The 15,203-nt window shown below is 43.8% G+C and overlaps 1 protein-coding gene across 1 annotated transcript; it reads left to right on the top strand.

Annotated features, from left to right (window-relative positions):
• The first annotated feature begins 1,850 nt into the window (after positions 1–1,850).
• Positions 1,851–6,376, top strand: RPL29 (ribosomal protein L29). Its single transcript, XM_032969598.2, has 4 exons — positions 1,851–1,953; positions 2,694–2,762; positions 4,966–5,030; positions 6,051–6,376. The coding sequence occupies exons 2-4, from the start codon at positions 2,726–2,728 to the stop codon at positions 6,192–6,194; spliced, it is 246 nt and encodes an 81-aa protein (XP_032825489.1). The 5' UTR covers positions 1,851–1,953; positions 2,694–2,725; the 3' UTR covers positions 6,195–6,376.
• Positions 6,377–15,203: the final 8,827 nt, after the last annotated feature.

Consider the following 15,203-nt stretch of genomic DNA (forward strand, 5'->3'; position numbering starts at 1 on the left):
TAATGTGGCAGTAAATTGGCCAGATTCATGAGTTTGTGTATGCATTTGTTCGTGAAAACGTTGCATGAGAGTTACAAATTACCAGTAAGCATATATAAATCTAATTGTAAGCTCGCTTCTTAGGTCTGATATTCATGAATGGGCCATCATTATGAGAGTAAAATGCGATCGTAATTGTAAGGCGCCAACTCAAAATTTAAATGATCATGCTTCAAATTATGTGATAGTGCCACCTGCTGTCCGACTGTGAGAGCTGCATGCAATAGATGAGGCTTGATCACCACAAGCAAAGCACACTTTCACAAATTCAATATCATCAGCCACTGTCTATCCACTGCTGGATGAAGGCCTCCCCACGTCGTCACCGTCTCTCACGGTCCAGTGCCGCACTTGAATTTATCCATTTGCTCCAATTCCACTGCTGGTCGTCTCGATCGTCTGCCGTGTACGTGTGTGTTGAACTTCTTTCACACCGTACGTAGCCAACCGTGCTGTGTGTATGTTGAACTTCTTTCGCGTCGTACGTAACCAACCGCGCCAGTCCGAGGTACGGTGGAAGGAGAAGCTAAAACACAAAAGTTCATCCTCCCATCTAGCGGCGTGTCAATGCCCTATCCAGCCCGATGTATTATTCTTAAACAGCGAACGATGTCTCTATAACTTGCGTGTCTTCTCTAATCCACGTATTCCTCTCTCTGGCTCTCAGTGTAATTCCAAGCATTCGCATTTACTTCCCACGGTTCTTTGCGCACTTGTCAGCGTCTGTTTTACAGCAGGCACCTTCCTCCGTCAATGTCCATGATTCTGATCTAATACCAATCCTATGCTGGACGAGGCCCTCCCCCACGCCATAGGGGAAAGTGGTGGTTAATTTGACCATGCTTCACCGGGCTGGTTAGTGCAGGATGGTGAAGGCGGGGGATCACTGCCCTCCCTCTGCTGAGCATCCACCAACCTACACCAGCCACCTTGCTCTCGCTGACCGGCGTGGGGAAGTATGGCGAAATAGCCTCACACGTCTGCTTAGCAGAACGGGATGGGGAAGCCCTCTCACAGAGCAGTGGAATTACAGCTGTATTGAGTGACTATTGATTGTCATAAGGCTTTTTTGCATGTGTATGATGTAGAACTTATTTCGCATCGTACGTTAGAAAAAACCGTGCTTATCGGAGGTGCGTGGGAATGACAGCTAACTTAACATAAAAAGCAGTTCTAAAGAAATCAGTTTTCAATCTACGCTTACACACACTCACACATATCTACATCCCGAAATTAATCCAGCTGCTGGAATTATGCACTCCCAATAATATATATTAAGTATCGATATGGTATGGGGTATGGAGACCGAACGGATTTATTTACTTCCACTTATCTTCTCTCTGTGATGATCATTTTCTTTTATTTGCTAAGTATTGTGGGGGTTTTCTTTTTATATAATCTGTGTAGGGGATTGCCTAATTGATGTGCAGCATTGCGGGATGAAATTGCATGAACTACGACCTATAAATTGAAAATATTATTTTGATACAATTCATACCTATCAACCCCTTATCCATGCCGAGCTTATTACACACCAATTAAGACCTTATTGGGTCACCCCGTGCCCCTTATAAATCTCAACGTTCAGCCTACAAAGTCCCATCACAAGGGAGAAACACAAACAAATAAACAATACGTTTTTTTGTTTCCCCTATTCAAACGGCTGTACGACGAATGGACCTGAAAATTCAATTTCCCACAGTACAGGAAATACTGGGTGTAAACCGCACGGGTTTGACAACCAGGTACATTTCACATTTATATATTGCGCCACTAGAGTCGCTATTTTTTAAATCGCGTTTTTAAATGTATCTTTCTCTCCACCCAACCACCACGTCGCTCGCCGTAGCCTTCCCGAACCGCCCCACAGTGCACCGCGGCGGCCTCTCCTTTCTCTTCCGGCTTGCGAGCACGGTGAGTGGCGTCCTCGTTGCGCTCCCAACCACCTCGGCGCGTTGCAATCCACCGGCATCGAAGCCTTTACAGCGAAACATTTCCCCTCCTTTGGCAGTCTTCGTCATCGCCGCGACTTCCACACCACCACCAACCCTCCCTCCTCCCGTCTCGCGCCGTGGAGAAGGCGCGATCGCGTTTTGCGGTAGTTGACGTAGCGGGGTCGCTCACGGCCATCACCGGGGGGCGATTATCTGAGCCGGTCCTGGGCCTCCCCTAGGTCGGCTCTGCCTTGAAACGAGTACCCGGTGCGGTGTGGTGGAGGAGTAAAAAACATCGCCACCTCACCCCCTCGTGCGCCGTGGTGGCCTTCGTAGGTGCTGTTCCTCGCCCGCAGAACTTGCCCCAACATTATTTAAAGGCTACATGGGGGATCTTTGCTTGCCTATGGGTGCTTGCTAATACACCATAGGGAATCGCGTCTTTTTTTATGTTGAAAAGGCCCATACAGGTACGAAGGAAAACTTGCTGCCGTTAGAAGAGGAGATATCCAAGAGGCGACGTTTCGGGCAATGGCCCTTTATTGGCATAGATGCCTTACCTGTAACGTTACAAAGTTAACGGCAATTCCACAGTTAAAAGTGAGTGTTCCCACCATGTTTAATGAACACATCAAAGGTGGGTAACTACCCACCACAAGCTGATTTGTTAACGTGAGCAATTCGCTGAACTGAAATCGCCTGCAATGCTTGTTTGCTTAGACTTCTGAGCCTTTGGCTTCGAAGAATCCAGCATGGCCAAGTCAAAGAACCACACCAACCACAACCAGTGTAAGTGTCCTTCTGCACATCTCCATGAAGAGCAATGGACGTGTTTTTGTCTTCAAAGACACATTTTTTGTTGCATACATATTAATACGTTGCCGATGACCAAATCGCGCAGAATGTGCGCCGCATGGGAAGTTAAGTTGGCATGCTCCGGGCTTGTGCCTCGAAAGTGCCTGGATGGGTGGCCACAATGAGCACAAAGACAGGTTATATAAAGAGGTGATTCATAATTGGTTTATTTTGGGTTATATCGTTAATTTATTACCACAACTGTTCACCGTCAGGCAGAGCCAATCATCAAGTGGTCACATTGGCTGATAGCGCCGATTGATTGGTTCATCGGTAAAATTGCTTTTTCTGATCCGCACTTTTTTATATATGTAAGATAGTTTTTATTCCCACACCCTCGCAATCACATTGCAACATCCTGACATTATGGATGGCATTTACCAGGGGCATCGACAGTATGAGGCACACCGGACTATTTTATCAGAGCAGGTGGAGGAAGGGATTTTCTTTGGGTGGGGGATTGGCCAAGTCATCGCCGTTCTGGGCTCGGGTATTTAAGATTGTTCTAAGGTTTAGGAATGGACCCCATGCACGTGCTGCGTTCTTCTTCCTTGCCACTGAGCTCATAGCTCAGATGCTCCAGTGCTGAGATTGGGCCCTAATGAATACAGCCATTGAGTATGGGAGTGGGGGTGGGTTACTGATTCCGCCACGTACTTAATGTTTTTTTTGGCTGCTGTATGAAAGTGCTTCAAATGTTCTCTTCTCGAGTCAGCCCCGCTTCTCTTAGGCCCCACAGAGTAAGTTTCCACACATTTTTACGGTTGTATTGTTAAATCTTATTGAATATCCCCGTTATATGTTCATAGAACTCAGCAATAGGCTGATCCGGGTCCTTAAGTCGCGTGCCATGATGTCACCAGAACATCTGTGCAAGTCAACTTGCTGCTTGATTGATTGTGAAGCTATGTATTCGTCAGTGAAATTAGGCATTACATGTGTTTTATGTTGTGTTCTGTTCGTAATAAAGCTGGCGTTGCAATGCTAATGTGATTCTACTTCAGCATTGATTGGTTAATAGCCATGAGTTAAATTATGAGAAATTCGTGCAGGTTGATTGAAAAGGTTGGTGTTACATATATAATGGGCTTGCCTTCATATAATTAGATTCACTTTATTGAACTAATCCTACCTGCCAATAACAACCAAATCAACCAGCAGGCAACTATAATTATGAAATTGGTTCACTTGCACGGCTGTACTCATGACATTGCACCTACCTTTAGAACCCAGATCAGGAAGCTCTTTCATGTGAGAGCTGAGATTTCGTTTGCACCTGATGATGCTCGTTGTAATATACTGCAAAACGTACACATTTTTCAAAATATTAATTTTCATCATCATTTGGTCTACCGAATCAATTGGAATATACATGATAACTTGATTTTATTGCCTCTGTCAGGTGGTGGTAGTAGCTTATGGTAAAAAATTCGCATTCCTACACGATCTTACCCAGTATAAACTAATTATTAATCATGTTGGTCATGAAAGCAGACATTTGTAAAATTGTGTAATGGTGTGTTGTAGATAATAATTGCACTCATAAGAGCAGTGCAACAATACATTTCGAACCTCCCCCACCTTCAACCCACAGTCACCAGCATGAAATATGGTCATGTAAAAATGGGCTGTTGTGGTTTTCACACCTGATGATGATTGCTTGTGTTGCAGTGGAAACGTCTTGAGAATTTTATTGTTTTATATTATTATTTTATTGTTTCCCTTCTACGTGACTTTACCGAAAGAACCAAGAATATGACTCCCTGCAGTCACGAAAGCTTTAACGCAAAATAAACAGTGGTTAACTTACATGTAAATAAATATCGCTTTCATCGAAATGTGAAGTTTGCAGGTCGTAATCAATAGATAATAATGACAAACTATATTATGAAGGAACTTTAAGAGACAAAAATAACAATTTCATTTAAATTTGTGCTGATAAAGCCCACGTGAATTTGGGTGGCAAAGTGCTTTAATGACACTTTTTAAACATTCCCTTTACATTGTTAGTACAGACTGCTTCCTTTTGGCTGAGACTTCCGACTCATTCCTGAAATTAAATTGCTTCAACAATCGATGACAAATGAATGCAGTTGATGAATGATAAAACTAACGTGTTCTTCTTTACCGCACACAGCACGCAAGTGGCACCGTAATGGCATCAAGAAACCAAAGACAAACCGTTTCGAGTCATTCAAGGGGGTGAGTGGCTCGTTGCTCGTCGCTGCTGTTCTCTGATGAGAATGTTAATGCGACCGACACATTTGCTCTTTGGTGCAATGAGCTGAAATTCTCTTAAAGCCCCCTGGGTTATGTAAGGATGGCAGTGTTTCTGTAATGCTGCAGGGTCATCTTTGTGTTGGTATTATTTTCTCCGTTGTCCTGCTTGAATGTTGTATCTTTCTTGCTGGGAATCTGCATTGCTTTATCGCTGTCCTACCAGACAGTCTCGCCCCCTTCACCTGATGAAGGCTGCTTGTGTTGTGGCCGAAACGTCGTGAGAATATTATTGTGTTATTTTATTTTATCAATTTATTATTTTATTATCATTCTACGTGACTTTACCGAAAGAACCAAAGAAGATGAATCATTGCAGTCACGAAAGCTTTAAATCGAAATTTATCATGTAACTTATGTCTTTTATCCTTGAAAAAAATCCTAAAGTCATACATTTGTATTTGTTTTCATTCTAATTTACATTGTTTATTTTTTTGGCATTTGTTTTGGACATGTATGGCCCAATATTCTACTATGAAAATTGCCTTTAACTCACTTTTCATTATCTAACCTCAACATGTGAAAGCTGCATTAACAGCTTGGGACAGGCAACTCAATCCTGACCCAGAAGCTCTCCAGTGGGAAATTTTAAGCAGCCACTGACAGCACCTTCGTTTGTCCACCCGAGAAAGGGATCATCTTTGTACCCATCTCATGAAGTAATCGTTAAAGCTGGGTCTCTGTCAAATACAAAATTACACTTCGTACAATATGGTCATTTATGATCGGCCAGAGACGAACAACTTGCCACATTCCAGAGCCCTGTTTAATCATACATTCGAGAGGCCCTGTGTTTTTAATTTGAATGGGGGCCCAAGATCTGGACCCAGGAGGTCTCAGCAGCACCGGCTCATTGCTCCAAAGCATTTGCTAAATGTAGCCTGCTCGGCCGTGACTTGCGCTAAGTTTGTCTTAAACCAATCCGTGCCTTGCGTCTTTGCCCAGGTGGACCCCAAATTCATGCGCAACCTGCGCTTCGCAAAGAAACACAACATCAAGGGCAGGAAAAAGATGCTGATCAACAACCAGAAGCACGCAGAAGCAAAGGTGGCAGCGGCCGCCCCAGCTCCCGCACCCGCCAAGAAGTGAACGGGGGGGCGCGCACATTGTGGGACGGGCAGGCGGTGCGGCGTCGATGCTGCTTTGCTCTTGCCTGCGTTCTTGCAATTAAACATGGACTCGATTGCACCACGCTGTCGTGGGTTCCAACGCAAGGGACGGGTTTGTGTCTTGGATGGTGTGTGCGTCAATAAACATCTTAATACGTTGTACACTCTTTTTGCGTTGTCTGTTTTTGTGAGCGGCGTCAGCTTGAATCTCATGGGCCACGGATGTTTCGCCTGGAGGTATCAACCCAGATGAAAATGTTCCACGAGAATCGTGGCAAATGAGCAGCGTATAAATACAGGTGCTCCTGTTTATCCGCGGTTCAAATTTTCCGTGACACATTTCGGGCTGCGGAAATAAGTACCAGTGTGGTGCTTTCAAAATCAAAGTTTGCAAATGATTTGGCTACCTTTGGTGTCTATAGTCCATTGGCGAATTGTACTCTTGACACATTGGATGCCCTTAGGCCCAGAGGTCAGCAACCTGCAGCTCACGGCTTTTTAAGGACTGCTTCGTGACGTTATTAAGTACCACGGTCTTCTATTCACCTTGCATTGCGGCTCTATTGAGTTTTACCGAATTCTAAAAAATAAATGCCCCTTGTTATTTTGGTTGCCGAACCCCTTGCCTGAGGCATTCAAGCAAAATCAAAGAGTTTGTCAGTTCCAGGTCGTGATTCAAGCGTAGACAATTTAGAACTCGGTTTAACACGTAGGCTTTCGCGACCAATATTGATTAGAACTCCCCCATTTACTGTCGCATTTTTCAGTTTCCTGCACCGTTGTACAGTTTTCCTCCACAGCATTTGCATGTCATGTTTGTGTTAATTTTTTTTATAAAAAAAATAATGCGCATGATTCAGGACATATCGTCTGCCTTCAAACAGTTCAATTTATCGATGCATGATAAATGCCGAATGTTCTTAAAATATTTTTCCCCACTGAGGGTAGTTTGCAAAAAAACGTGCTTTTGTTTGCATAATTACTTTTTTATTTAAAGCTTTCGTGACTGCAGGGATTCATATTCTCGGTTCTTTCGGTAAAGTTACGTAGAAGGGAAACAAAAATATATTTTATTGCATAATTACTATCTGCCTCTGATAGGTTTCCACTTTTCAACCCTTTCCCCTTGCCAACCAAGGCCAATGATTAATTTTATTTCGTTTCTGTCTCCAGTCCATCATTATTGAATATTGTAAATGTGCAAAACTGGAAGTATTCGTATGAAAGTGTTCGTATGAAAGGCCATCGGCAGAGACACTTGATGGCTATAAATGAAAGTTACCAATATTCAACGGTTGTTTGAAATATAATTCCACTTGTAACCCGAGAAACTAAAAGTTACTTGTGGGTGAATAGTTTTTAAAATATATAGCTTTCTTAAAAAAAAATAAGTTTTTTTTTTAAATTGACCTGTCCTGGAGAGTGGGCAAATTCCGATTTCGACCAGATCCATATAAAGCGCAAGGATGATCCGCGTTATCTTCTACGGTGATGAGATGATGCCAAAGCGTCGGTTGCTTATATTGGAGGCAATAAATACGGGAGGCGGAGCGAATTGCAGAATACATTGATTATATACAAGTTTGGCAGTTGTATTACGTTGAACTTCTTTCGCACCGTACGTAGTCAATCGCACTAATCGGAGGTGCGGATAATCACACTAACAAAAAATATATATTTGTCCCTGGGTATTAAGTGTTATTTCCCAATTGCTTATGCCTCAAAAGTACAGAAAATGGCTGTTATTCCCAGGACACAAAAGCAAAGTTAATAATCCATTCCATTAATAGTGTAATAATTTAGTTTTTTGTTCCTGGGTATTAAATGTTAATTCCTAATTGCTTATGCCTCAAAAGTACAGAAAATGGCTATTCCCCACAAACTTTGCTTTTGTGACAAGGACAGTGATATTTTGAAATGTACCTATTTTCAATTAGGAAATGTACCTATTTTCAATGAGAAAACGTGGTGTGCATTTGTGTCATTCCTTCACATAAAGTCCTGGTCACAAAAGCAAAGTTTGTGGAGAATAATAGCCATTTTCTATACTTGTTAGGCATAAGCAATAAAAAAATAACACTACCCAGGGACAAAAATCGTGTCGCATCGTGTTATCAGTTGTGCCCAAAGGAGCGATTCGATGCGAACGAGCACGCACGAAGGCCAGCAGGCGGCAGTGTTGCACAAGGTTCGGCATTCCTGGGGACATTTGTTGATGCACTTGATGGTGGCGGAAACGGTAGTGTAGCGGTCAGCGCGCTGCGCTACGGACCCAGCGACCCGAGTTCAATTCTCGCTCACGGCCACCAACACCGGTGACGATTATCTGGGCCTCCTCTAGGTCGACTCAGCCTCAAATGAGTATCTGGTGCTGTGTGTAAACATCGCCACTGGGGAGACAACGGCGACCGGGCGTGGTGCTCGCCAACCCAAGCCCTTCGTGTGCCGTGCCGGCCTTGATAGGTGCTCGCTAACAGCACTCGCGCCATCAGTCTGTTACAGGCAATACGGGGAATCTTTGTCTTTTGGTGGAAGGACGTGTACAGTACAGCAACTGAGAACAAAAAAAATCTCAACGCATTGGGTCAATAGAACGGACTTAAAATAAAAATATACAATGATCTCTCGCCAACCGCGGGGGTTAGGTTCCCATACCTGTCAACCCCTTATCACCTTATTACAGACCAATTCAGACCTTATTGGTCACCCCCTACCCTTATAAATCTCTAGGTTCATCCTACAAAGTCCCATCACTTGGGAGAAACACAAACAAATAGACATTTTGTTCTGTGTTTTACTAAATTTCCATGTATAAGGATACGGAGTAAACCGAATGGGGTGACAGGTTTGCGTTCCTGAAAACTGTCGTGGTTGGCAAAAACCGAAGTTAGCAATACTAGAAGGCCTTATGGGAAATACGGGGTTCGGGCAAGCGCAGTCGCACTCGTTAAAGCCGAATTAAGTTGCCTGTTTCTTCACTAAACACACAAGATGCACAATAACACAAAATAACATAAAATACACAATAACATAAAAACTATAAATGTTCATACTCTTTGGTTTCGGTAAAGTCACGTAGATATAAAATCAAACAAATCACGACGATTTCGATCGCAACACAACAAGCGGTCGTCCTCACACGAAAAAAATATAATCGAGCAGTGGAACTGGTGAACCAGCGAGAGAGCAGCTACAACAACAAGGAGGTTATTTACGTGGCGATGGGCAATCAAGCGGGGTCTGGCAATGACGACAACGTGGCGGGAGCTGCCACGTGGGACGATGATACAACGGAGGGAATGGAGATGCGGTATGTGACTTGGAAGTTACACGTGTGCCGGTCGCGCTGCTAAACCGCGGATACACAAAACTTCGTACTGCGGTTAGCAAATTGTTGTGACGAAGGAAACCCGTGGATATGGAGACACCGCGGATGTCCTAAAAAACGCGTTTGGTGATGGATTGTCGCACCTCCGATTGGTACGGTGGGCTACGTACGGTACGAAAGAAGTTCAACATACATATGGGAAATAGCCCGTCTTCATGTGTGCTATGAATACGGACCATAGCCCGAAATGCTGCCTTTTATACAATATACGTTTTTTTAAGGTGACAGTGTTATTGATGTATGGATTAGTTTTTATTCCTAAGCACGATCACGTTGCACACTGCAATGTGGCAATGCTATGATATAAATTCCACGGTAAGTTGTATCTGCTTTGCTAAATATCGTGTTCCACCAGAGTACGCGTGTTGTATTGGGTAGCTGAATGGAGTAGTCCGCTTGTTCCACCAGAGTACACGTGTTGCATTGGGGTAGCTGAATGGAGTAGTCCGCTTGTTCCACCAGAGTACGCGTGTTGTATTGGGGTAGGTGAGTGGAGTAGTCCGCTTGTTCCACCAGAGTATGCGTGTTGTATTGGGGTAGCTGAGTGGAGTAATCCACTTGTTCCACCAGAGTACGCGTGTTGTATTGGGGTAGCTGAGTGGAGTAGTCCACTTGTTCCACCAGAGTACGCGTGTTGTATTGGGGTAGCTGAGTGGAGTAGTCCGCTTGTTCCACCAGAGTACGCGTGTTGTATCGGGGTAGGTGAGTGGAGTAGTCCGCTTGTTCCACCAGAGTACACGTGTTGTATTGGGGTAGCTGAGTGGAGTAGTCCGCTTGTTCCACCAGAGTACGCGTGTTGTACTCGGCAGACATTGGTATGACCCTGATGATTTGCACCTCAGAAAAATCCCCCCTATAGCATAAACATACGCCCGTCCGGCTTTGTCTCTCAAGTGGCGATGTTTACACATCGCACCAGGTACTGATTTGTGGCTGAGTCGACCTAGAGAGGCCCAGGACCGGTTCAGATAATCGTTACCGGTGTTGGCCGTGAGCGGGAATTGAACTCGGGTCTCCAGGTACACGACCGCTCCCTCTCTGACAGCATCCCACACAGTCCGCTGCATCCTTAACTGAATGCTTACCAATGCTGGCATTCCTTCCAGTGCTAAATTGTATTTGAAACGGTAAGATTCCTGTAAACAAAAAGAAAACGACTCTTGCAGTAGTTTATTGGAAACGATGCAGTCATTTTTACTCAGCTCACTTGCGATTGTCTGAGGGTCCAAATGACATTTTGGCAGGAAGTGTACAAGCATGATATACTTGCAATGGAATTGTATATGCACTGACCTCAAGTCTACTACCTCAATTGCACCACTCTCCGTTGTCAACTTGACGGGTAGAATTGCATCATGGACACATTGCATCCAAGTGTAGCGCATTTGTTCAGAAATATATAAAAGAAAGTGAGTCAAATGCAGTCCATCGTACGACTAATAACGTCTTAATATTAGCCGTATTTGCAGCAGACCTGGGCCCCCGTTCCTCTTTCGTTCCGGCTCTGCTTTACAGACCGGGCACGCTGTCACGGAGTAACGATCAGCACACTGGACTTGTAATTCGATCTCCGGGCGCGGCCGTTGAAACAATGATCAAGTTTCTTAAATGCTTCCACCTCTATCCACCCGTACACCTCGGCTAGTCGTAGGTCGGCAGGTCGCGTGTGGTGGGGTCAAGTGTGGGGACTCACGCATCCTTGAAGAGACCTTAACTAAACTGTTACAAAAAGTTACTTTTTTTTTACCAGCTAAGGCCCACTGAGCTATATAGCATCTTTATCAGAAGCGACCTTGCCACGAATGAGAGTCCAACGAAGTGGCTCATGGTGCGTAAATTTAGAGCAGACAAAAACTCCAAACGCGTGACGTTGATTCTAAGTGTGGAGGGAAAAAACCGGAGGACCCGGAGAAAAAAATCCACGCGACCACGGGGAGAACACGCGAACTTTAAATACACAACAGGCGTCAGGTAGTCGGAATCGAACCCACGACCTCCTGTATACCAGGTGAGGTAGTTAACATCTCCTAGCCAACTGCAGCACCCCTCGCCAGCGTGAAAGAGTTTGCCAAATAGCCTCTGGTTCCCTGCGAGTGGAGACCCTTCTGCCAGTCGTGGTGTCAACAAGTCATTGCAGGGCTGCATTCTACCTGTACCTATTCACAGAGTTGGCTTACTTAGGTTAAAAAAAAGAGTTGTCTGGATTTGTTTCTCTGCTTTTAATGTTTTTATTTTTCCCCCCTCAAAAATTGTATCCCTGGATAACCTTGGGGCTGCGTGGTTGGCAGCAGCGGGAAGTTCAGAAATATCCAAAGTTGTACTGTACTACAATGCTCCCATTGTTGTATTTTATGTTTTAACACTCGACTCTTAAAATGTGTCCATTAATCCTTACACAGGCTCGAGCAATTGCAAACGGCAGGGGTAATTCCTAACGATGGGCCAAGTCCGGACAAATGTTTTCGTCCTTCGGCTTGGGATTAAAATATAATTTGTCCATTAAAGTTTTAGTGAGCCTCCGGACTTTGGGAAGGTTGACGCGCTGAGATGTTTGGCACTGCTATTAACGAGTGGTAGGGGTATGATGGGAGACTGCGAAACTGAGAAAAAAAATTCCACACCCGAGGTCTTACAGAGGCAGATTCAGTAACACTTTTTTGCTCTAAGCGGTGCAGACGGTTAATTCCTTTCACAAATGTGAGTTTAATCCACCAACACTCATCTCCAAACTGCTGGATTAACTGAGTCTTCCACCAAGCCTGGCGAGTAGATGAATTAATGCAGTGATATATGTAAGAAAACAAGGTCGATTAAACGTCAGCCTTGTTGGTCTGGATAACCGTGCTTACAACACGCTCTCTGTGTTGTAGCAGTCCCGGCAAACTTAAGACGAGCACCTCAGACGCGCACCACATACTAACAATCCGGGATGTAACGTACGTGTATCAATGTTGTACTCAAGAGAGAGAGAGAAACGGCAACTTTCAAACGAGGCTTGGGGATGCTCGGTGTTCAATTAGTTTTTTTTGTTATTATTGACGCGCTGGCGCTGGATTCGACTTTTGCTCTCGGTTAATTGATGGCGCGGAGAGGCGCGGTAATTTGTGTTCCTTTCCGCTCCCCCCCCCCCTCCCACACCGTCCCCTCGTGGAACGCGCCGGTTACATCTTCGACGTCGCTTGAGCAGGACATGTCGGCCAAGTCGGCGTACGTGCGCGGGCCATTGTCGAGGCACGTTGAGAGTGCCTTTAGGAGGAGACATCCAAAAACCCCAGAGGTAACGTTTGACCAGCCGAGGGAAATAACAGCCGCCGTTATTTTGTACAGGCTCGACCCCCCCCGAAAGGCACTAAAAATACTCGAGGTCACTGTGTGCCGTGCCCATGCGTTCTTTCAACCGGTTTTCATTTTTATATTCATATTCTTAGCTCTTTCGGTAAAGTCACGTTGAATATATCCTGCTTCGTGTTTTATTCCAAAGTGTCTGACAAGGTGGTGCTGTGTTTAGAGTTGAAATTGTGCACGTTCAAACCCTGGTGAGGGGTTTGAACCCATCATTCCTCTGTGGTCGACAACATGAGTACTAGATCTTGACTTAAAGCGTTCGTGACTGCAGGAATTCATATTCTTTGGGTCTTTCGGTAAAGTCACGTAGATAGGTTCAACGAAAATAACCAAAACCAAACTACGACGTTTCGATCGCAGCACAAGACGACCGCTTGTGTTGCGTATGAAACGTTGTAGTTTTTGTTTTTGGTTATTTTCTTTGAACCTATCTACGTGACTTTACCGAAAGACCCAAAGAATATGAGTACTGTTCTGCGTGTGATGTCACCAGCGGTTTTCATGCGGTAATTTGGCCCCAACCATAGGAATGTGTAATTTCTACCACTGGCTCATGACCACTGAAGATGAGAAATGTACTGCACTGGTTTGACTATGGATACACGTGTCTTAATTTCGTTGTTTTCTGGAACCATTGTTATATAATATGTTGTGTTTTTTGTGTTTTATATATATGATCTATAGACTAGTTTATAGCAAGCATTTTTTTTCCAAGGTGGTACATTGAATCCAATTGATCGGGATTAAATTGAATCCGTGAATATCACGTAGGCAATGATTATGATCCATGCCTGTTAATTTCACACAAGAATACTATCAGGCCAAACAATCGCAATGGGAAATTAACACCAAGAGGAACGTCATATTTTGACGAGAAGACCATCATTTGCCAGTGTTGGACACATTTATATAATTTATGTAATGTCCTGCAGTTACAAAGCAATTACCATTAATTGTATTGGTCTGTACCTTACACAAATTGCTCATATATAAAGTAATTTCTTTTTAGCAAATGGTGCCCTGAATATAACAACAATGTGAGGCTCTATCTGTGAGGCCCTAGTTAGGGTTTGTTTGAACCCATCATCCCTCCGAGGTTGGTGAAATCGGTTCAGTACCACTTTTTCATGGAGACGTCATCAGCAGTTATTTCATTAATAGTCTCGGCACGTCATAGGAATGTGGAACGGCCGCCACTGACTCAAGGCTGTAAACAATAGATGAGCACCTCCGATTAGCACGGTCGGCTACGTACGGTGCGAAAGAAGTTAAACATACGTACAAACATTTGAGCGGGAACTCACCTTGACTTTTCTAACTGTCAAATTCACAAAGCGATTGCTGTTTTGCTCTTTTATTATGGTACTGAAGAAGATTTGTCTACATTTCTTCTTGTGCATTTATTTGTATTCGAACGAATGGCAATTCCACGGCGAGGTTTTTAACATCGAACGCTATTCAGATGGGCGAGATTGCTAAATGTGGCGCAATTTGACCAATGCTGTAGTCACTCCCCCCACCCCTCCAATTTATTAAAAAAAAAACGCATTTCTGTTAATAGTGATAAAAGATTCTGGAGCAATGTACTATTTCCTCATCCCTTTTGGAAATAATAGTGCAAGCGTGTGAAGTAAATGAAAAATAAACGTCATTCTCATAGAAATGTTAAAAGGGGTTTTTTGCGAAGGTCATTGGAAATGTTTACGATGCTGTTCCAACAAAGTAGATTTTTTTTAAATGATGATTTCAGATGCCAAACACTTATCGGTGTTTTTTGTGCACGTAGTGTCTACGTTCATTTCATATGTAGAAATCTCTTTCTATTCTTTGGGTCTTTTGGTAAAGTCACGTAGATAGAAAAAAATAATAACAATTAAATAATAAAAATGAAATAAAGTGAATAAAAAATTATAAAATCAAAATATCACGGACGTTTCGATCGCAACACAAGCACTAACACAGCCACCGTCGCTCATGTCCTCGATGTGGCGGTGGCTCTGTGATCTTACATTGACATGCTAATCTCTGATTTTACATTAACAGGTTAAATATCTCACACTAACACAGCCACCGTCGCTCGTGTCCTCGATGTGGCGGTGGCTCTGAGATCTTACATTGACATGCTAATCTCTGATTTTACATTAACAGGTTAAATGTCTCAAACTAACACAGACACCGTCGCTCATGTCCTCGATGTGGCGGTGGCTCTGTGATCTTACATTGACATGCTAATCTCTGATTTTACATTAACAGGTT

This window comes from Petromyzon marinus, chromosome 42 (genome assembly GCF_048934315.1).
Source record: "Petromyzon marinus isolate PM22_M1 ecotype Great Lakes invasive population chromosome 42, UKy_Petmar_22M1.pri1.0, whole genome shotgun sequence".
Classification (NCBI taxonomy): domain Eukaryota; kingdom Metazoa; phylum Chordata; class Hyperoartia; order Petromyzontiformes; family Petromyzontidae; genus Petromyzon; species Petromyzon marinus.